The following is a 22,810-nucleotide window of genomic DNA, read 5'->3' as shown; positions in this document are numbered from 1 at the left end:
TGCCGTACATGTTTGAACACAAACTCCTTGACATCCTCTGAAATTACTAGGGTCTCTGAATAGTACCTTTTGTACCACCAATCCTTGAGCCCCGTCATCTTGACCACTTTGCTGCTTAGCTTGGTCATGTCATGAGAGCAGAAATGCAGCAAGTTAAACTGCCCAATGGAGCCTGACCACCTTCTATTGCCTCTAGCAGCCTTGACATGCCGACAGTGGCGTAGCTGGCTCGGTGAGCCAGGGTGGTCCAATAATAAAAATTTCATGTAATTTTATGCATTGTAAAAATATATATATCTTTTTTCTACCCTATATATTGGCTATGATGGAATTTCAGGATAGTCCATGGACCACCATGTCCACCCCTGGCTACGCCACTGCATGCCGACGAAGAGACAGGATGACAAAACCGAGGATAATACAGCCTCTTTCCAACAAGAATCCACACGTCCAGGTCAACCCCAAAGTACTCAACACTGACACCATGTCCAGGAATAGGGCACCAACCAGCAAGATGTAAGTAATAGCAACATCGCCTCTGTTGCAACCATCTTCATTACCACTTAACTGAAACAGTACGAGCACGGTGATAGTTGCAAACAGCAAGAATACACGGATGCACGCACGCGAGAGCAGTGGAGATTGAGCGTGCTGCAACATGCTCCGGCTTGCGGTGCAGGAAATGGAAAAAGTATTTGTTCTGGGATTGTGGATGTGCAATACCACAAGAGAAACACAGGATGAAGCCAACTTAAATGGACCTCCTGCCATCAGAATGCTCGTTGACCCCATGAATGTGATCCCCATTTCCCTTTTTAACTAATGAAATCCTCTCTTTTACCCTCTGAATTATTTTTACATCAATTAACTATTGAATGGAATGGGTATGTTATCTTTCTCGTGAAGCCCGTGTAGCTGCAACAACTTACAAGGATCTTGTACTTCGAACAGTTTTAGCTTAGCCTAAACCAAGGGTCCTAGAGAGAGCAGGACATCCATGAATCTTGGACTAAATTAAGTCCGTACTTTCTTTGAAGGAACACACATGGACCCTACAACATTGCGAGTTATGAAATACAACCATATAAGCAGCGTACACTCACCAAAGGGAGTACAGCAGCAGCACCGCCATCGAGTTCCAAACAGTATCACAAGCACACGGCCCCCTTATATTACCTTACAAGATACAAGGCGAACCTAGCTTTCACCTCCGAAAACGTTAGAAGGAAACAGGAAAAACCAGGGACCCAAAACGCACATATGTATCATGTGACTCATGTCTGTTCTGTCTATCCATTTAGTTAAGCAAGCCGTAATACCTAGTCTATCTTGGAAGGAAACAGCGAGCTCAGGCTGGTAGCTCTAGCTTCACGTTGTTCTTCCAGCTGCAAAATTGTCCGGAGTAATACAGTCAGTGGAAAGGGACATTTGTGGTGACTAGCAACCGTGACATATACAACCAAGAGTTGAGTGTTTTACATAAATAATATCGCACGGAATATGCAGTAACATATACAACCAAGAGATGAGTGTTCCAACAGCTGGAGGGCTAGATTATATCACACAGAATATGTAGTGTACAACAGTTCCAATAGCTGGGGAGCATTGTGTGCAACAGTCAATACTAAAATGACATAAAGAGACAGAATGCAGGGAAAATCAAGATCTAACGAACAATTATTGGTGGGTACTTAGTGTGTTAGTGATTATAAGGACACAAGGCTGTGCATTGGATTAATCTGTTTGGACTATGGATTGACTGGGTAAATTCCAATTCGTGCTTTTTATACTGGTATAGAAATGATATGGTACATTGAAGGCATTACCTTATTATGTAATAGTAGAAGAAGTCAGCATATAGCATAGTCTGCACGATACCCGCAATCCAGCCTGCATTGAAAATATCTCGGTTACAAAATGAGTAAAGATTGCATCTCTGCAACCCTCGGAAACTGGAAGGTATGGTGAATAGAGTTCATACTTATCCAGTGAACAAAATGGGGCTCAGTGAAGTATCGGTAAATCCAGTTGAGGATATAAAGTACGCGGTAGGCACTGTATCACCACCAGGGTAAATGTGTTAGGAAGCAATTATGCAGTAGCACTGTACCTAGAACTATAAAGGGGGAAACAAAGTCCCAAGATGATAACTGAATACCAGAATATGACATTAGGAAATTCATATGATTAACCAAAACTAAAACAACAATAGTAAACAAAAGGATAGATTGAAAATTGGATTATGTACAGGCCGCTTTATTTTATTAGCATACAAAGTACAGTCCTAATCTTTATTTGATATGCGTCTTCAAATAAAAAGAGGAGATGTTACCCCAAGAAAAAGACATATTGGCCAGTCAAGTTGTCAATATTCCTTGTGCGCTGTAGCAACACAAGTTGAGGCAGAATCGCTACAGCTTCCAAGTAAATGGAGAATGCCCACATCACCTGTCCAGATTAAAGGTTCAAATTATCACAACGCTGGCAATCTATCTAAAGAGTAAAATTTCAGCAACAATATAAGGCAAAACCCATCACATCATCATACAATGGTTCCAACAACTAGGGGCAATCCAGAAATCCAAAACTTGGCATCATAACATAGTGAGCATGTATGAACTAACAAAACTGACCTCTCTGAAGGTAAACCTCTCATTGATGAGGAGAGCCAAAACCAAACATGGCAGCACTATGAAATGATGGCGAAAGGTGTCGTGCTCCCTGTCATAGGTCCTACGCACGATCTTATGCTTCCTCATGTACCAAACTATTGAGAAAGAGCTCGCCAGGAAGACCAGCTTCATAACAGTGTTATACAAAGATACAAAATGCACGAACAGGTCCAGGTAGCGAGCTGCAAAAACTAGTGCGTATAGCTCCTGCGTCTTCAGAGATACTCCTGCAGGAAAATTGCCAAATGTAAAACACGGCAGACTAAATGCTAACAGAGTCCAATGCCGGTAGTATGAGCATCGTTAATTAGAAACCAATAGTACAAGGAGAAATTTCAAGTTCAATTGTTATGGAGCAAGTTGGCTTGTACCACAGGATTTGACTCTTTAGCGATGCTGTTACAGATCAGACCTACAGCCTAGTAGTCCAGGAAGCAGTGTAATTGGTCTCATTAGTAACATCAATCCACTCTTAGTTTCCTATTACCTAAGAGTTGCATTAAAAAATTAACATAGCTTCATAGCTTGCACAAGCCACCAACATCTTCTGAGCGCAAACTGTCTGTCTAATGCTCTGAAATCAGATTTTTTTTTCTGAGCACGCACCGCCATTATCGACACACGGAAAGGAGAAACCAGCAGATAAAACTGAAACCAAACTTATCCTCACTGACTGATTTAACTCTAATTGTGAGAATTTCAGGTTCCAAGGCGGAGTTACCTGCGCAGGACTTGATGGTGTGGATCTTGAGGAGCAGCACCACCACGCTGACGAGGTGGGTCATGTCCCCGGCCAGCCGAAACAGATTCATCTCCGGTTGCCTTTGGGGGGCCGGGATCCGGCCTGCGGAGCTCCCAGATCTCGTCGGCGGCGAGCTGTGCCTCTGGTCGGCGGGAGGGGTGCGAATGAAGGGGGCAGGGTGAGGACTGAGAGGTGGGGCCGGGCGAGGAGAAGGCCGTTTCGGCCGCGTGTATCCTGTGCGTGGACCGGTGGGAGTGGGCTACGTGTTCGGGCTGACGTGGTGCGCTGGGATTGGCCGGTCTCTCTTGAGGAAGGGGAGTTTCAGCCCTGTGTTGCCTGCAGGTCAGAAATAGATGATGTCTTACATTTATCGATTAAATTCACACGCAAAATCAGTTTGGTGCGAAATGTCTATTCATCTAATATAAGTGCAAATGTCGGTATCATGCTTAAGTTATCACCTCTTATCTTCAAAATTGATCGTCATTATATCGGTTGTAGTAAGGGTGATTCATCGCCATTTTGTTGGTTGGCAATATGAGCTTGGTTAATCGTCTATTGTCCGGTTCTAACTACCCGATTGTAAGGAGAGAGAAAAATGGATGAAAACCGTTGTTTCGTTGATCTGGACACAAAAGAAAATGAAAGAAACGAATGGCATGCAATTTACTATATGTCATAATTGCATTGACCAAATCTAACATGTTAGTGTGATACCAAGAGAATCGCAACCCTCATACACCGACATTTGCACTATCCTGGTGACGCTCATACATCGAACCCTTCCCATCGATGGTGCCAAACTTGAGGAACCCATTCGCCTTACAAAACTTCATGAGGTAATACACCCCGAGGCCTGTCGCGGTGAAGATGGCACTGTTGGCATACACCTTCCACCCAGCGATGGCCATGACGAAGACAAGGAATCCCGAGGGGACGAGCACAAAGGACGACGATGACCGAGAGTCGCGTCGGCACTCAGTAGGGGCGCGACATCTCTCGTCGCTTGATCCGGAGCCAGACGAATGTGGCAAACTCGAGGAGCATGCCTAGGTTGTAGAGAAAGTTGGCAGTGGCCACAATGTTGTTGAAGCTGAAGAAAGACATGCCCAGGGTGATGAGGCTTGTGACTACGATGCTGACCCATGGAGTATTGAAGATTGGGACGTGCAAGGCAAAGACACGTGGGAGGAGGCAAAGGTCTGCCATTCCAAGCAGCTAGAATGCCGCGCTTCTTAGCATCGTCGATTAGAGGCCGACGGAGGATAGCATCGCGCCCACCTCAATCAAATACTTCACCCAGTCGTCGGCAATCACACCTACATTGCAATGACATTAGTCATGTCACATATTGTATGTGGCCAAATGTCATTCTTGGCTTGTGTGAAACAGAAAACCTTCTTTGTAGATGAAAAATAAAAGTTCATCCATCTTGCATCTTCATTATTGTTGTGCATCTATACATTTTTCATTCTGGTAACACTTCTGTTACTGGAAGAAAGCCCAACACCTCAAAAATGGGAATAGGTAGTCTAGTGTCGTCCTAAGGTAAAAAGTCCAAATGAAAAATTCAGATTCACTTTCCCTACCCTAGTAAGTAAATATTTACTATTATTTCACAAGAAGAAAGCACCTCCCTTGCATGCATGCAGGGGCGGAGTCAGGGAGGGGCGAGCAGGGGCAGTCCGGGATTAAGGGGTCCTCGGACGGCCGACCCATCTCTTAGAGGCCAACCTAATGGGCCGCATTGTTGAAGAACGGACTACGTGACGACCTCGTGTTCAAGAAGGAAAGCTCCAAAGACTGGCGTGTCGTCACGGTTGAGTAGGCTAGATTGGCGCATTTGTGATTGTATGTAACTCTAGGAACCCCCGATGTCTATATAAGCCAGAGGCCGCATAGGCAGGCTGACTCATGCATCTAGGGTTTTATCTCATATGATCTCGAGGTAGATCAACTCTGTAATCCTCATACACATCAATATAATCAAGCATGACGTGGGGTTTTACCTCCTCAAGAGGGCCCAGACTTGGGTAAACATTATCTCCTTCGTCCCCTGCAACCCATCAATCTAATGTTCACAACTCCGGACCCCCTACCCGAGATCCGTCGGTTTTGACACCGACATTGGTGCTTTCATTGAGAGTTCCGGTGTAGGATCGCCGGAAGGAGTGATGGCTCGCTTAATCGTAAGTGATCGAACCGACAACTGGGACATCTTCGTCTCCGACTTACTCTTTGACGAACTTTGTCCAAACCCTGCCCGACAAAGAAAATGAATAAATGAGTTATTAATTACTTAATATCAGGAAATGCACTAAAGAGTGATAATGATTGAAATTACCTCTCGAGCATCAAAACCAGGCTCTTGTATTCATTAGGGTCTTTACCTAGTGAGTCCGGTGTTTCAACATTTCCCTCGTGAACTCTATTGATTACGAGGATCCAGTCGAAACTGCGCACACGTTTATATAAGCGGGAATGCATAACTCATCAACTACACTTAACATCAAGCAAGCAAAAATAGAATTTGTAGTACAAGATAGTAACACTTACTTGAAGTTGTAAGGAAATAATATTTATGTTCTGGTATTTAGTTTTTGTGATCCTCTAAAATGCGATGCAACTTCAACTTCTCCTTTTCACTTTCGTAGCTTCTCTTTGCATCAGCAATGGCCCGACCAAGATCATCAGCGAGCTCATCTGATGCCTCTTCTTCAGCTTCTTCTTCTTCATTCTCTTTCCTCATTGTAGTACCATCGTAATGAGGGAACCCAGGATAGTTCTTGTCATCATCTTCTTATTCATTCTCTTTCATTAGAACCCTCTTTATCCGTACTTGGTCCAACAGTTATAGCTGGACATGAAATCATACGTAAACAGGTGGACGTGAATGACTTTTGAGCTAGAGTAATTTCTATCATTCTTACAGATACAACATGGACAACACATAAAACTATTCTGCTTGTTTGCCTCAGCCGCATGCAGAAAACTATGTACGCCATTAATGTACTGGGGAGAGCGTCGATCATCGTACATCCATTACAGACTCATCTTCATTACACAACACTAAAAAAACCAAATTAATACAAGTTCATACATAAAGTTCATACACACTTATTCTCATAAAACAACATAAAACTATCTAGCTAAAGCAATTAAATGCAACAACAAATGCGATTAAAATTGCAACTAAGGTAATAATTGATCCAACAACATAATGATACCAAGCCTCTTTATTAACGACATATTTTCTAATCTTTCTGATCTTCAAGCGCATTGCATTCATCTTGATCTTGTGATCATCGACGACATCGGCAACATAGAACTCCAATTTCATCTTCTCTTCTTCAAGTCTTTTCAATTTTTCTTTCAAATACTCATTTTCTTTTTCAACTAAATTTAACTTCTCGACAAGAGGGCTGGTTGCAATTTTCGGTTCACATACCTCCAAAATAAAAATATATATGTCAACTTCATGGGCATAACTGTCATAAACGCGAAATGCAACAAATAGTTATAAAAGAGAATATACCACATCTGAATCGTAAAACGGACGAGGATCAATGGGCACGGATATCAAAACCATGGCACTATGCATAACAAACAATCATACAAGTAAGAAAATTATACAAATAACTATCTAAATCATACAAATAAGATTCTTTTTTTATAAAAGGGATAAGAATAAGAGGCTCACCAAGGTGGTGCCAGCGACGGGACGGTGCAAGCGATCAACGGTGGTTAGGACGGGGACGGGAAGGCACTAAGTAAACCACACCTTGATGTCTATGCACGCTTCTATTCTTGTAGACCATGTTGGGCCTCCAAGCGCATAGGTTTGTAGGAGAGCAGTAATTTCCCTCAAGTGGATGACCTAAGGTTTATCGAACTCAGGGAAGTAGAGGTTGAAGATGGTCTCTTTCAAGCAACCCTGCAATTAAGATACAAGAAGTCTCTTGTGTCCCCAACACACCTAATACAATTGTCAGTTGTATAGGTGCACTAGTTCGGCGAAGAGATGTTAAAAGGCAAGTGATATGGATGGTAAAGTAAGGTATTGTAAATCTGTAATAAAAATTACAACAAGCAAACATGAAACAAAACTGAAAGTAAACGGTGTTCAATGGTGGAAAACAAGGCCTAAGCTTCATACTTTCACTAGTGGCAACTCCCAACAACATTAACATAGTCTAATCACATGATATTTCCACTAAAACATGCAATGGAGACGTACTCGGTGGTCATTCCTTTGTGATCAAGAGAGGACGAGAATTATGTAGGGCTACAAAAGCACACCTCGGAGTTCGTAGTTCTCATCTATGGATTTCCCAATGTCACCGCGGCCATCCAAAGAGAGTACCACAATCACCACAACATATCTCAAGGATAGTCAAAGACAAGCACCAAGAGACTCTCAATCTTCAATCAATTCACAAAAGAGGAAATCATCCCTGGAAATATTATTCTAATCCATCTCCAATAGACCACTAGCACCATGGTCTCGGGGATTATACTAGATAAGATCAAGTAAGTACATCAATCTGATACATAGAAGAAGGGGGAACATCATGGGGTCACCCTAGACTAACATAGTCTATGATCACAATCACGGTCACATCATGGGAGAGAGAGATAACCACATAGCTACACGTAGAAGATCTCATCCCCGAGGGAGACTCACTAGTGGGGACGGGGCCTATAGTCCCGGCCCGTAAGGGGCTTTAGTCCCGGTTCACCAACCGGGACCAAAGGGGCGGGACTAAAGGCCTAACCTTTAGTCCCGGCCCTGTTCCAAGCCGGGACCAAAGGTGCTCCACGTGGGCGTCTCGGAGCGCCCTCAGGGACAGGCCCTTTAGTCCCGGGTCTTAACACGGACCGGGACTAAAGAGTTTCTGCAGATTTTATTTATTTTAGGATTTTAGGGTTTTAGGGTTTAGGTGTTCGGGAGATTAACGTGATGCCTCGTTTGGTGTTCGGGAATTAGTTTTCATATAATTCTAAATATACATGTTTATGTATATATATATAAGATTAACTTATCTTACAAGCGAGCATATATATACAATTATATGGAGATCTGAATTATCGGGACTAGAGCCCGTCTATTCGATTACATGGACCAACATCAGTAATGCCCCTAGCTACACTAAATTGTCCTTTGTCATCTATAGCTTCCGTCCTCAGAAAGGTCGCAAGCTCCTCTGCAACAGCAATCGCGCGTTGCTCTGGTAGGACCTTCTCCCTCATGGTCGTGTACTATATAAGAAGAGGAGATGAATATGAATATCAATCATGATAACAAAGAATGACGGGTAAAAATAGAGGTGTGAATGTTCATTGCTTATGTCGTATCTGTGATCCTTGTGCTCAGAGGTAAACGTGTGAATGGTCTCGCAAACATAGTATCCGCATAGATGCGTCCCCCGTGGCTGCTGGTCGCACTTTACGAGAATAGAATATATATAATCAAAATAATAATCTAGCATCATAAATGTATTGAAAATAGAAGTATATCATACTACTACTTACCTGAACCGCTCTAAAGGTCAGCTTCTCAAGCTCGATACCGGGAGTCACGCACTTGAACTGCTTCCAAACCCTGCCCGACAAGGAAAATGATTTGCTAAGTTTTTCATTAATTGATATATCATAAAATCATCGAAAGAGACCGATAGAACGCAAGAATGATTGAAATTACCCTTGGAGCATGTCCTGCAGGCTTTGGAACTGTTCCAAGGGTCTCGATAATGGGTCGAAGGCATCAACTCTTCCCTTATCAATTTGAATGTCCAACAGAATCCAATGGAAGCTGCACATATATATATATATATATATATATATATATATATATGTGTGTGTGTGTGTGTGTGTGTGTGTGTGTGTGTGTGTCAGTAACTTATCAATTACACTTATAAGTGAATGAACACAACAGAGTAAAGACCCTCACTGGAAGTTGTATGGAAAAAGTATGTGGTCACAGAAATTTTGATCTGTTAGAAACCTTAGAAGGTTTTCCTCCATCTCCTTGGGTTTATCAGTTAGCGTCGCTATATGTATTTTATCTGGGTCAATAAACCCAATATTTAGGATGTTTCTACTTTTACATTCCAGAATCTTCATTCTGCATAATAGAGTACAAGTTATATGTAGACAATGAATTGAAATAACTAAACAAGTTATATGTAGACAACGAATTGAAAAACTTACAGACAATAGCAACTCATAAGCGATTTGTCGAGGGCGTCGGCATTGTACATCTGGAAGAGTTCATCAAAGTCGATATGGATTTCTTCGGGCGGCCGTAGTACTCCCGTGGGACACTCGCCACGATCATCGTTCTCCCATTCTTTGATTCACTTAAGTACCATGTATGCAAGTAACGCATATTTGTTGGGAGATCATCTTTGCTGACCAAAGGCGCTCCCATGACAAACTGTGGCTTAGGGGCTACCACAGCCTTGGGTAACCTGTCGTCTTGGGAAGCGAGAACGTCTTCAACCGGGATACCCACTCATCCGCCCACTTCTTTGCTAATTCCAAATCTTGCCCCTGCACCAGAGGGGGAACATTCTCGGGTAACACCCTGAGGGGTGGGATCGACTGTTTGGCCTATTGTCCAAGCTGAGGAACGTCTGATCTTTTTTTGCTTGTAGTTGAACTTGATTTGCTCCCACTTGCACTTGCACGTGATCTGATCTTTTTCCCTTCCTTCTGCAATGTGCGTGTATAGTCATCAGGCTTATGGTGTAAGTCATACTGTGATGGAAGGGTCGTGAAGTATTTTGCAAATGCTATTTGCTTCTCGGTGTATTCCGGGCGGGGCTCGGGTTCCTTCTTTTTCATCTGCGCATCATAATGTTCCTTTGCTATCCTGGCGTTTTCCTCGGCGGTACGATCATAAGGTCTGATAGGAAGATTAGCATGAGGTACCTTTGGGAGGGGCGACAGTTTGCGCTCTGGGGAGCTCCGTCGCTTAGAAATCATCGACGGAGCGTTCTTGCTGGCACGCTTCCGCTTAGTATCCGGAGCGGGCGACGGCGGAGACGGACGACCCAAGTCCGGCGGCGGTGATCGAGATGGACTCGTGTTGTGTTGGCCGTCTTCATGTGGAAGGCTTGGAGGTGATGGAGGTGTAGGTGACGTGCGACGACTCGGAGGCGGTGTTGTCCTTGGGGCCGAGCCTGGAAGCTTGATGTAGTTTTGTCCCATAGGATGACTCCACCCAGTACTTCTCCGAGTGTCCTCTCATCTTCGGGTCCAGCTATGTCGAGCTCCATATCATGAAACCCCGCCATGATTTCATCCACCCCGACTTTAGCAAAGCCAGCTGGAATCTCACGGCCATGCCAGCGTGCATCAGGGCCAGAAGGTAAAGCTTGTCCGACGGCCACCTTCATGGATATGTTCTTGAATTTCTGATGGAGTTCAGATGATGTTGACTCCTTGATTCCATCCACGGGGTAGCCGGGACTGCCCTCTATCATTCTTCGTGCATCGTCGGGCGGGGCCTCAGATTCAGCCACGCTGCTTTTCCGCTTAGATGGGGCGCCGGTAATATCGAGTGCATGATCTTCCTGGCGCACTACTCCTCTAAGCTCATCAATCTGCTTCTGTTGCTCGTTAATCCTGGCAAGCAACTGGTTGAACGTGTCATTCTCCTCATCCTGCTGTCGCTTCTTTGCTCTCACTCGGCTTCTGTAAGTGTCTTGGTCTCTGGCAAACCCAAGCCACCACGGGTAAGAAGGACCGAAGCCTCGCGTTCGTCCTCCATGTTCGTCATTGCCGAGGACCAGTGTGAGCAAATCTTTCTCTCTATCTGCAGTGAACTGTCTTTTTCCCTCCTTAATTTCTTTCACTATCTTTTTCCAATTCTCCTTGGGTATCCTAAGACCGTCACTACAGATGAGGTCCCCTGTTTCTTCGTCGTACGAACCACCATGCGCAAGGAACCAATTTCTTGCTCTCAATTCCTACTCATCACGGAGTGGTTCAGGTATGATGCCTTTAGCTAGCAGATCTTGCTCTTTCTTATCCCACTTTGGGATGGCAGTCTCATAGCCCCCTGGCCCCAGCTTGTGGTGATATTTCTTCTTGTCGGCATTTTTCTTGTTCTTTTCTGATAATGCCTTGGCATCTTCTGACTCCTTGTACTCTTCAAATGCCTTCTAGTGATTCGCCTGCTTGGCTAGATACCCCTCGAATACTGGCACTTTCTTTGTCTTCCGATAGTTTTTCCATAGCTTCTTCTTCCAGCTACGGAATAGTTCGGCCATCTTCTTTAGAGTCCACTGATTGACTTTGGCCCTCAGTTTTTTTGCGGCGTCTTCATTCTCACATTCTGGCAGGTTGAAATGTGACATGAGATCATTCCAAAGATTATCTTTGTACCTTTCGGCGACATAGTCACTATCGGCTGCCCCTTTGCGCTTGTTCCACTCCCGAACGCTGATCGGGACGTGATCCCTAACGAGAACTCCGCATTGCTTCTTGAATGTGTCAGCAGCATTCTTAGGAAGCTTGGGTTCGCCCGTAGGCAATGTCACCTCAAAGGTGTAATGCGTCCGTGCATCCAACTTTTTAGTCGGGCCTCGTTTCGTAGCTTTGCTCGATGTGGAGGCCTAAGAGGGAGAAACATTCGTCAAATGAATGTATATGTATACAATATAGAGCTATCTCCAATATTTTTCACATATTACAAGTGATTGTCGAACTTCATATGTATACTTCGTCGGACTTTATTATTTCTCCACCGGCTTCTCCATCAGTGGAGCTATCACCTTCTCCGTCATTGGACCTACCTCCTGCCCCATCGGCTTCATCTTCGTGTCGGTCGACCTCCATTCCATATCCGGAGGGGTTTAGATATGACGACGGAGATTCAGCTGGTTCAATGTCGGAGCCGTCTTTGATTATATATCTTCGAGAAGTTCTTCCTCTTCGAGGTTCCTGATATGTGGATCCATAGTTCTGCAAAAAAAACGGACATTTGATTAACTAATAAACTAACAAACTATATAAGAGGGGTTGGAAACTTCGAAGTGTTGTTTTATATAGGAGGACATTTAGTCCCGGGTCTTGGCTAGAACCTAAACTCTAAAATATGTCTAACGGATTCTCTTAACCTTTAAGGATTTAACAAAATGGCGACATTCTAGATGTGTAGAAAATGATCCTATTTTTCCTGATCTCATCTACCCTTCTATATGTCACATTGTCTAGTGTCAAAGGACTTTGTTGAACTTTGTACCAAAAAGAATTATTCTATCAGGAACTCCGTTCCAAAACAACTTTAGTCCCAGGTCGTGGCTCCACCCAGGACTCCTAGATTTCTGCATAGTATTCAAAGTAGCAGTACTTTTCCTATTTGAGCATTCAATAAGCAAAACCAAATCGTAAAATAAAGTAGTATTCAAATTAGCATGCATTCAATTATAAGCAAAACTACATCATCTCTTGTGTCCGTACATCGTCGAATATTATCACTAATACTCCTCGAATACTATCATACATATAGCATCACTAATACAGCTAGAACCGTAGCGCCCGACGGGTATCGTCGCGGGCGGTGTACACCCAAAGAGAAGGAACCATCACAGGATCATAGCTCCAGTGAGATCCCTGAAGAACCTGCCAGGTATGCTCGAACCTGCTCTCCAACGCAACCATGTAGCGACGGACGTGCTCATCCTCCTCGCTGACACGGTGACGTACCACCTCCGCGGTGTCTGGAAGCCTCGGCACCGTCACTGGCCCACGCGACCGCCACCAAACAAGGATCGGGTCAACAACGGGCTGGCTCCTCACCAACCTGCGCCCCCCGGAAGGTAGCACCTCCCAATACCAGTCGGGCGGAGCCCAGTCCCGGACATGGCCCCTCTAATCAAGCAGGTGTCCTCCGCCGAGTCGACGACGAGGATGCGGGATAGGCATCGTAAAATGAACTAAAAAATAAACTAGTTCTATTAATTTTCTTGCTAAAAATAAACTAATTGTATATATTGTAAAATAAAGTAGTTTTATTAAATTAACTAGTTTAACTATATATTAAAGTAGTTTTATTAAATCAACTAGTTCAACTATATATTAAAGTAGTTTTATTAAATCAACTAGTTCAACTATATATTAATTAATCTTCTTCTCCTCCTCTTCTTCTTCCTTTTCTTCTCCTCCTCTTCTACTCCTCCTCCTCTTCTTCTACTTCTCCTCCCTTCTTCTTCTACTTCTCCTCCTCACCGGCACGACGGCGGCGGTGGCGTCATCTTTTCTTCTCCTCCTCTTCTTATTTTCCTTTTTCCTAATCTTACTTTCTTATTTTTGTTCATCTTTCTTCTTCTTGTAACCCTAACCTAATTCTAAATATTACTAACCCTAATAATCTAGCACAAACCTAATAACAATAGGAATTAAATGACAAAAAAAAAATCTTCTTCTCCTCCTCTTCTTCTTCCTTTTCTTCTCCTATTCTTCTACCCCTCCTCCTCTTCTTCTACTTCTCCTCCCTTCTTCTTCTACTTCTCCTCCTCACCGGCACGACGGCGGCGGTGGCGTCATCTTTTCTTCTCCTCCTCTTCTTATTTTCCTTTTTACTAATCTTATTTTCTTATTTTTGTTCATCTTTCTTCTTCTTGTAACCCTAACCTAATTCTAAATATTACTAACCCTAATAATCTAGCACAAACCTAATAACAATAGGAATTAAATGACAAAAAAAAAATCTTCTTCTCCTCCTCTTCTTCTTCCTTTTCTTCTCCTCTTCTTCTACTCCTCCTCCTCTTCTTCTACTTCTCCTCCTCCTCTTCTTCTACTTCTCCTCCTCACCGGCACGACGGCGGCGGTGGCGTCATCTTTTCTTCTCCTCTTCTTATTTTCCTTTTTCCTAATCTTATTTTCTTATTTTTGTTCATCTTTCTTCCTCTTGTAACCCTAACCTAATTCTAAATATTACTAACCCTAATAATCTAGCACAAACCTAATAACAATAGGAATTAAATGACAAAAAAAATCTTTTCTTCTTTTCTTCTCCTTTTTCTTCTTTTCTTCTCCTTTTTCTTCTTTTCTTCTCATTTTTCTTCTTTTCTTCTCCTTTTTCTTCTTTTCTTCTCCTCCTCACCGGCACGACGGCGGTGGTGGCGTCCCCGTCGGCGGGCACCGGCGGCTCGTCCTTCGGGTTCGGCATGGGGAGGAGGGAGCGGGGGGCTTACCGGCCGGAGTGGGAGGGGAGGGCGTCGACGACGGCGAGAGCGAGGCGGAGGAGGATGGCAGGGAGACGACGAGGAGGACGCAGGCGGCGGCGAGGAGGACGGCGGGCAGCTTGGCGGCGTCGAGTTCGTCCGGTGCCGCGCCGGGCAGGAGAGGCGAGCGAGAGGAAGAAGAGAACGAAATGGCGTTTGGATTTTGGATTTTTCGTCGGGGCCGTATATATAGTAGGATCCTTAGTCCCGGTTCGGGGCTCGAACCGGGACTAAAGACACCCTTTAGTCCCGGGTGGAGCCACGACCCGAGACTAAAGACCCTTTTTCGGCAGAACCAAAGGCGGGAAGCACGGGCCTTTAGTCCCGGGTCGGGGCTCGAGCCGGGACTAAAAACACCCTTTAGTCCCGGGTCTAGCCACGACCCAGGGCTAAAGACCCCTTTTCGGCAGGCGGCAGGCGAGGGGCTTTAGTCTCGGGTCATGGCTCCACCCGGGACTAAAGCCCCTCCGCTGGCTGCACGATAAGTTTAGTCCCACCTCGCCCAGCGAGCGGCACTGACACTAGTTTATAAGTCCCGTCGCAGCATCTCCATCGAGCTCCTCTCTAAAGCAGGCTTACGAGCCTAAACACACTGTAAATTTAAAAATTGAAACTATATTCGAAATTATGGAGAAAATTCAACCTGAATTCAAAGTGAGGTCACTTTGAATTTAGGTTGAATTTTCTCTATAAATTCTCATATAGTTTCAAATTTTTTCTATTTTCAAAATTAATTATTTTGACTATCCAAACTATTAACTATTTTGTTATTTTCAATTAAAAACTATGTTTATTAAAAAAATCTTTTTGCATATTTGAGAATTTGACAAAACTATGAAAATGAAAAGTGTTTGAAATTGAATAAATAATTCAAAACTATTTTCTATTTTCAAAATTAATTATTTTGACTATCAAACTATTACTATTGTGTTATTTTCAATTAAAAACTATGTTTATTAAAATTCTTTTTGCATATTTGAGAATTTGACAAAACTATGAAAATGAAAAGTGTTTGAAATTGAATAAATAATTCAAAACTATTTTCTATTTTCAAAATTAATTATTTTGACTATCCAAACTATTAACTATTTTGTTTTTTTCAATTAAAAATATGTTATTAAAATTCTTTTTGCATATTTGAGAATTTGACAAAACTATGATAATGAAAAGTGTTTGAAATTGAATAAATAATTCAAAACTATTTTCTATTTTCAAAATTAATTATTTTGACTATCCAAACTATTAACTATTTTGTTATTTTCAATTAAAAACTATGTTTATTAAAATTCTTTTTGCATATTTGAGAATTAGACAAAACTATGAAAATGAAAAGTGTTTGAAATTGAATAAATAATTCAAAACTATTTTCTATTTTCAAAATTAATTATTTTGACTATCCAAACTATTAACTATTTTGTTATTTTCAAATAAAAAACTACGTTTATTAAAATTCTTTTTGCATATTTGAGAATTTGACAAAACAATGATAATGAAAAGTGTTTGAAATTGAATAAATAATTCAAAACTATTTTCAATTTTCAAAATTAATTATTTTGACTATCCAAACTATTAACTATTTTGTTATTTTCAATTAAACGATGTATCAGTGTTTCGAACGAGAACTCATCTATTACAAAGAGATTTCATTTTTTGAACTTATTTGAACTCCATTCTTTTTGTGTGTTCAAAATGCACCATTCAAAGGCACATCAAAAAATTTCAACAATTTCTGACTTCATTTGGTATTTGTCGTGCATTTACATTTTTTTTGAGCTAGTTGACCCTAAAATTGAAAAGCACTACAAATGAACTCTGAAAATGTTGAAAGTTGGCATGCTATCATCATTTCACCCACAGAGCATGTGTTAAAAAGTTGAGAGGGCTACGACAAAAACTGGATGCACTTCGAGTACAAAACGGACAATCTCTCTCGAAGTATCAGTGTTTCGAACGAGAACTCATCTCTTACAAAGGAATTTCATTTTTTTTAATTATTTGAACTCCATACTTTTTGTGTGTTCAAAATGCACCATTAAAAGGCACATCACAAAATTTCAACAATTTCTGACTTCATTTGGTATTTTTCGTGCATTTACTTAATTTTTTTGAGCTAGTTGACCCTAAAATTGAAAAGCACTAAAAATGAACTCTGAAAATGTTGAAAGTTGGCATGCTATCATCATTTCACCCACATATCATGTGTTAAAAAGTTGAGAGGGCTCGACAAAAACTGGATGCACTTCGTGTACAAAACGGACAATCTCTCTCGAAGTATTAGCGTTTCGAACGAGAACTCATCTCTTACAAAGGGATTTCATTTTTTTGAACTCCATACTTTTTGTGTGTTCAAAATGCACCATTCAAAGGCACATCACAAAATTTCAACAATTTCTGACTTAATTTGGTATATTTCGTGTATTTACTTTTTTTTAGCTAGTTGACCCTAAAATTGAAAAGCACTACAAATGAACTCTAAAAATGTTGAAAGTTGGCATTGCTATCATCATTTCACCCACATAGCATGTGTTAAAAAGTTGAGAGGGCTACGACAAAAACTAGATGCACTTCGTGTACAAAACGGACAATCTCTCTCGAAGTATGAGCTTTTCGAACGAGAACTCATCTCTTACAAAGGGATTTCATTTTTTTGAACTTATTTGAACTCCATACTTTTTGTGTGTTCAAAATGCACCATTCAAAGGCACATCACAAAATTTCAACAATTTCTGACTTCATTTGGTATTTTTCGTGCATTTACTTATTTTTTTTGAGCTAGTTGACCCTAAAATTGAAAAGCACTACAAATGAACTCTGAAAATGTTGAAAGTTGGCATGCTATCATCACTTCACCCACATAGCATGTGTTAAAAAGTTGAGAGGACTACGACAAAAACTGGATGCACTTCGTGTACAAAACGGACAATCTCTCTCGAAGTATCAGCGTTTCGAACGAGAACTCATCTCTTACAAAGGAATTTCATTTTTTTTTGAACTTATTTGAACTCCATAATTTTTGTGTGTTCAAAATGCACCATTCAAAGGCACATCACAAAATTTCAACAATTTCTGACTTAATTTGGTATATTTCGTGCATTAACTTATTTTTTTTGAGCTAGTTGACCCTGAAATTGAAAAGCACTACAAATGAACTCTGGAAATGTTGAAAGTTGGCATGCTATCAGCATTTCACCCACATAGCATGTGTTAAAAAGTTGAGAGGGCTACGACAAAAACTGGATGCACTTCGTGTACAAAACAGACAATCTCTCTCGAAGTATCAGCGTTTCGAACGAGAACTCATCTCTTATCAGGGCCGTTAGGAATAGGTTGGCTGCCAGGACCCTTTCCAAAGATTACTTTTAAATCTTTGACCATATCAAATACTTCAGCACCAGTACGGATGACAGGCTTCCCCCGGGGTTCTGCCTTGCCATTGAAATGCTTGCCTTTTTTTCTTTAAGGGATGCTTGGTCGGAAGAAAACGACGATTGTACGAGTACACATTCTTCCTACATTTGTCCAGATATATACTTTCTGTCTGATCCAAACAGTGTGAGCATGCATTGTATCCCTTGTTTGACTGTCCTGAAATGTTACTAAGAGCAGGCCAATCATTGATGGTTACGAAAAGCAACGCTCGAAGGTCAAATTCCTCTTGTTTGTGCTCGTCCCACACACGTACAGCTGGTTCGGCCCATTGCTGTAAAAGTTCATCAACTAATGGCCTTATGTGCACATCAATATCGTTGCCGGGTTGCTTTGGACCTTGGATAAGCACTGGCATCATAATGAACTTCCGCTTCATGCACAACCAAGGAGGAAGGTTGTAGATACGTAGAGTATCGGGCCAGGTGCTGTGACTGCAACTCTGCTCCCCAAAAGGATTCAAGCCATCCGTACTCAGACCAAACCATAAGTTCCTTGCGTCAGCTGCAAATCTCGGGAACTCTCGCTCGATTTTTCTCCACTACCGACCATCAGCGGTGTGCCTCAACTTATCGTCTTTCATACGATCTTCCATGTGCCATCGCAACAACTTCGCATGATCTTTATTTCTGAAAAGACGTTTCAACCGTGGTATTATAGGAGCATACCACATCACCTTGGCAGGAACCCTCTTCCTAGGTGGCTCGCCCTCAATATCACCAGGGTCATCTTTTCTGATCTTATACCGCAATGCAGTGCATACCGGACATTTATCCATATTCTCGTACTTCTCACCGCGGTAGAGGATGCAGTCATTAGGGCATACATGTATCTTATGCACGTCTAATCCTAGAGGGCAGACAAGCTTCTTTGCTTCGTACGTGCTGGCGGGCAATTCGTTCTTTCTTGGAAGCATCTTGTTCATCAGTACCATCAACTTTTCGAATGACGAGTCAGTCACACCGGTCTCTGCCTTCCACTTCAGCAATTCCAGTGTGCTACCCAGCTTCTTCTGGCTATCTTCACAAGTTGGGTACAACAATTTGTTGTGGTCCTGTAACATCTGCTCGAACTGCAACCTCTCCTTTTCTGTGTCACAACCTCGCCGTGCATCAGAAATGACCCGGCCAAGATCATCAGCGGGCTCATCTGGTTCCCATTCTCCATCCTGATCTTCTTCTTCATTGTATTCCATTGCGGTATCAGCATACTCAGGGAACATAGATCGGTAGTTGTCATCATCGTTCTCTTCTTCTTCATCGTCGTCTTCCATCATAACCCCTCTTTCTCCGTGCTTGGTCCAAACATTATAGCCCGACATAAAACCGTACCGAAGCAGGTGACTCTGAATGACTCTTGAGGAAGTGTAATCCTTCTCATTCCGACATTCAACACATGGACAAAACATATAGCCACCACCATGCTTGTTCGCACCGGCTGCATCTCGAAAAGAATGTACGCCTTCTCTGTAAGCGGTTGTGCGTCGATCACCATACATCCATGGATGGCTCATCTGCGTTATACGACAGTATATCAAATACAATCACGATCCTAAAAATTAGTACCGCACGGTCTAAACGAGGAAATATAGTTGCTAACCTTTTAGAATAAGTAGAAATAAAGAGGAAGAGGTTTAAGCGTGGCTCGGGCATCTCATATTGTAGTTGTGTTCGGTGAACTGAAGCGGCATCGCTCTAACACACATTTCAACAAACACCTCTAGTGCATCCAAGAAAAATGGAGAGCTAGCACACACCCACACTCTTCCATCCAAGAAAAATGCAAGGAAGAGGGGAGAGGGGGGTTGTGGCCAATATATATAGGCAGAGGACTTTAGTCCCGGTTTGAGACACAAACCGGGACTAAAGGTGGCGCACATTCCAACAAGGTTTCCTCTTCTATTTTTGATAGTTCTTACACATCAAAGTGTAAAAGAATAACATTGTGCACTTTTGCAACTATTAGTAGGTTGGTCCAAATAAATCATAAACTTAATATAAAAACAATTATCAAAAGCATAAAAGTAGCATGAAACCATCAAAAATTATAGATACGTTTTGGACGTATCACACCTACACATATGCAAACTAAGAAGTTAATTTGAGCTCAAATTGTATATAAATGAAATAAACTCCCACATAATTACTCTCAAACTAAAACCCACAAATCACTATACTTATAGAGCATTGCACGAGCTAATCTATCAATGAGAGATGAAAGGACAATGTTTCTAACCTTTGTGAACACTTGGATAGATGGGGTGCCTCAAATCTTGACAAATCTTGGCAAAAATGGAGGATGAGCTCGAGTAAGGGGAAGAGAACAGAGGAGAGAAAGGAGAGCTTGGGCTCGGGATGGATGAAGCATTGTATATAGTGATATCTTTAGTCCCGGTTGGTGATACAAACCGGGACTAGAGATGGACATCTAGCCCCGGTTGATAGCCCCAACCGGGATTAAAGGGGATCGCAGGGGCCTAGGCCTGACGCAACCCTGCCAGAACCCCTTTAGTCCCGATCGGTAACACCAACTGGGACTAGAGGTCACAAATGAACCGGGACTAAAGCCTAGCCATTGGAACCGGGACTAGTGGTCACATTATTCCAGGTCCAAAACTTGACCGGGACTAATGCTCCGGATGAAAGCCCTATTTTCTACTAGTGAAAGGCATGTTTAATGTCCATAGCTTGGACCCGAGAAGCCTCAAAGAATAGCATTGTGTCATCCGCAAAAAAAGGTGAGAGATAACTAGAGCTCTTCTACATATTTTAACTGGGGCAATATCATTTGACCTTCCCTAGTTTAATATATCAGACATTCCATCAATGACAAAAAGAAATAGGAAGGGTGATATGGGTCAGCTTGCCGAAGCCCACCTGACTTTGCAAATGAATCCAAGATGGAACCACTGGATTTGACAAAGGACCTCATCAATGTGACACAAGTCCTTATCCAGTCCACCCATCAGGTAGACAAACCCATCTTTTGCATCACTTGCTTCAAAAATGCCCAATCAACCCTATCATAACCTTTCCATAGATCAAGCTTGTAATCACAAAAACTTTTGTTGGATCCTTCTCGTGTTTAATATAATGAATGCACTCAAAGGCCACCAAAGCATTATCACTTATCATTCTGCCAGGGACACATGCACTTTCCGGAGAGATGAGATAATCCAGCAAGACCTCTTTTCTTTTCAGAACATGCAAGATAATCAAGATAGAATAATAGAGTTATGTTGCAAGAATGGTGCATGACATACGATCGCCAGCTAAGTAAGAAAATCTCTACCCGATTTGTTATAATCGGTTAAAGGAGTAAAATTTCACCGTTTTCTTCTGTAACACGCACCTAGTTGATCTCTTAAAAGCTTTAGAGGATTATTATTTTTACTTCACGGCCACCGTGGCCCTTAAATATTCTTGGCCCCACATCGTTGGAGTAACAACCCTCCACTCCCACCACTCCACTTAGGCGCCGCTCAAGCCCTGCCAACGCGCTCCCACCCTCATCCACTCCGGCACCGCATCGTTGCCCAAAATGGGTGAATCCAGCCTCCATCGCTCCCCCGATCAAAAGCATGGAACCACGCCGCTACGCGCAATTCTGAGCCCGTGGTTGTGGCTACTGATGTCTACTATGTAACTTTATTCTTGTAGACATTGTTGGGCCTCCAAGTGTAGAGTTTTGTAGGACAACAACAAATTTCTCTCAAGTGGATGACTTAAGGTTTATCAATCCATTTGAGTTATAGGATGAATGTAGTCTCTCTCAAGCCATCCTGCAAACAAATACAAGAAATCTCTTGTGTCCCCAACACACCTAGTACAATGACAAAATGTATAGGTATACTAGTTCGGCAAAGAGATAATGATACAAGTACAGTATGGGTAATAAATATATGTTTTATAATCTGAATAAACAAAAACAACGAGGTAAATAAGTGTGTCAAGCTTAGTACAATTTTATACTAAAGTTAGTATAAAGTTGAAGCACTTATTTTGAGACCGAGGGAGTAGTAAACAACAAGCAAAATGTTATATAAATACTTGGAAGTAAAGCCTAGCTATGAGACGGCTTAGGCCCTGTTTGGAACCACCCAGATTATATAATTCAATTTTTATAATCTATTTTGTCTCCAAACAGGACAACTTATGGTGTTGATTATAAAAACTAGATGAATAGATTATTAAAAACTCATAATCTACTCTATACCAACTAAAATCAGATTATGGATTGCTAATGACCCATTACCCTTGTAAAGTTGGAGATAATTACATTCCTACCACCGTCACCCTCCTCTTTTAAAAAAAACAGAGGGCGGATAGGTCATTATGCAATGTAAAACCTGAATTACAGTTTATATAATCTGGCCTCCAAACATGGTCACGTAGATTATTTTTATAAACCAGATTATATAATCTATCTTTATAATCCAGATTATCATAATCTATTACGGTTCCAAACAGGGCCTTATGCAATCACCGTATATACATGTTGACATGCATAGACAAGGGCTGAATGTTTAAAGAAAACACTCCGAGAGAAAAAGAAAACATGGACAGAATGAGGAGGCGTTGCACGGGCAAACGTGTGGCGCAGGCCCACACCTGAGGCAGTAGGCCCAGCCCACCCTGGATTCCGTCCGCGGGGCCCACTCCCAGGCAGCACCGGCCCACGTGCGTATAACTTCCGTACCCAAACCCAACTGCTCCGCCTCCCAGCCCGATCGCTCT

General features: G+C 42.2%; 1 protein-coding gene across 1 annotated transcript; it reads right to left on the bottom strand.

The window, feature by feature from the left end:
- Positions 1-994: 994 nt before the first annotated feature.
- LOC123395063 (ER lumen protein-retaining receptor) lies at positions 995-3,632 on the bottom strand. Its single transcript, XM_045089991.1, has 6 exons — positions 3,394-3,632; positions 2,634-2,899; positions 2,333-2,448; positions 1,982-2,055; positions 1,827-1,890; positions 995-1,385 (listed from the first exon to the last, which is right to left on the bottom strand). The coding sequence occupies exons 1-6, from the start codon at positions 3,482-3,484 to the stop codon at positions 1,349-1,351; spliced, it is 648 nt and encodes a 215-aa protein (XP_044945926.1). The 5' UTR covers positions 3,485-3,632; the 3' UTR covers positions 995-1,348.
- Between the last annotated feature and the right edge of the window lie 19,178 nt (positions 3,633-22,810).

Source organism: Hordeum vulgare, chromosome 5H (genome assembly GCF_904849725.1).
Source record: "Hordeum vulgare subsp. vulgare chromosome 5H, MorexV3_pseudomolecules_assembly, whole genome shotgun sequence".
NCBI classification, from domain to species: domain Eukaryota; kingdom Viridiplantae; phylum Streptophyta; class Magnoliopsida; order Poales; family Poaceae; genus Hordeum; species Hordeum vulgare.
The sequence above is the reverse complement of the archived record's forward strand: the minus strand, read 5'-3'. Positions and strand labels throughout refer to the sequence as shown.

What these genes read in the sequence shown, in the direction of transcription:
- LOC123395063 (XM_045089991.1), bottom strand. Translation starts at nt 3,484, where the DNA reads ATGAATCTGTTTCGGCTGGCCGGGGACATGACCCACCTCGTCAGCGTG. An exon ending in CACCATCAAGTCCTGCGCAG is followed by an intron (nt 2,900 to 3,393) that starts GTAACTCCGCCT and finishes ATTTTCCTGCAG; the next exon opens with GAGTATCTCTGAAGACGCAG. An exon ending in TTCTACTATTACATAATAAG is followed by an intron (nt 1,386 to 1,826) that starts GTAATGCCTTCA and finishes ACAATTTTGCAG; the next exon opens with CTGGAAGAACAACGTGAAGC.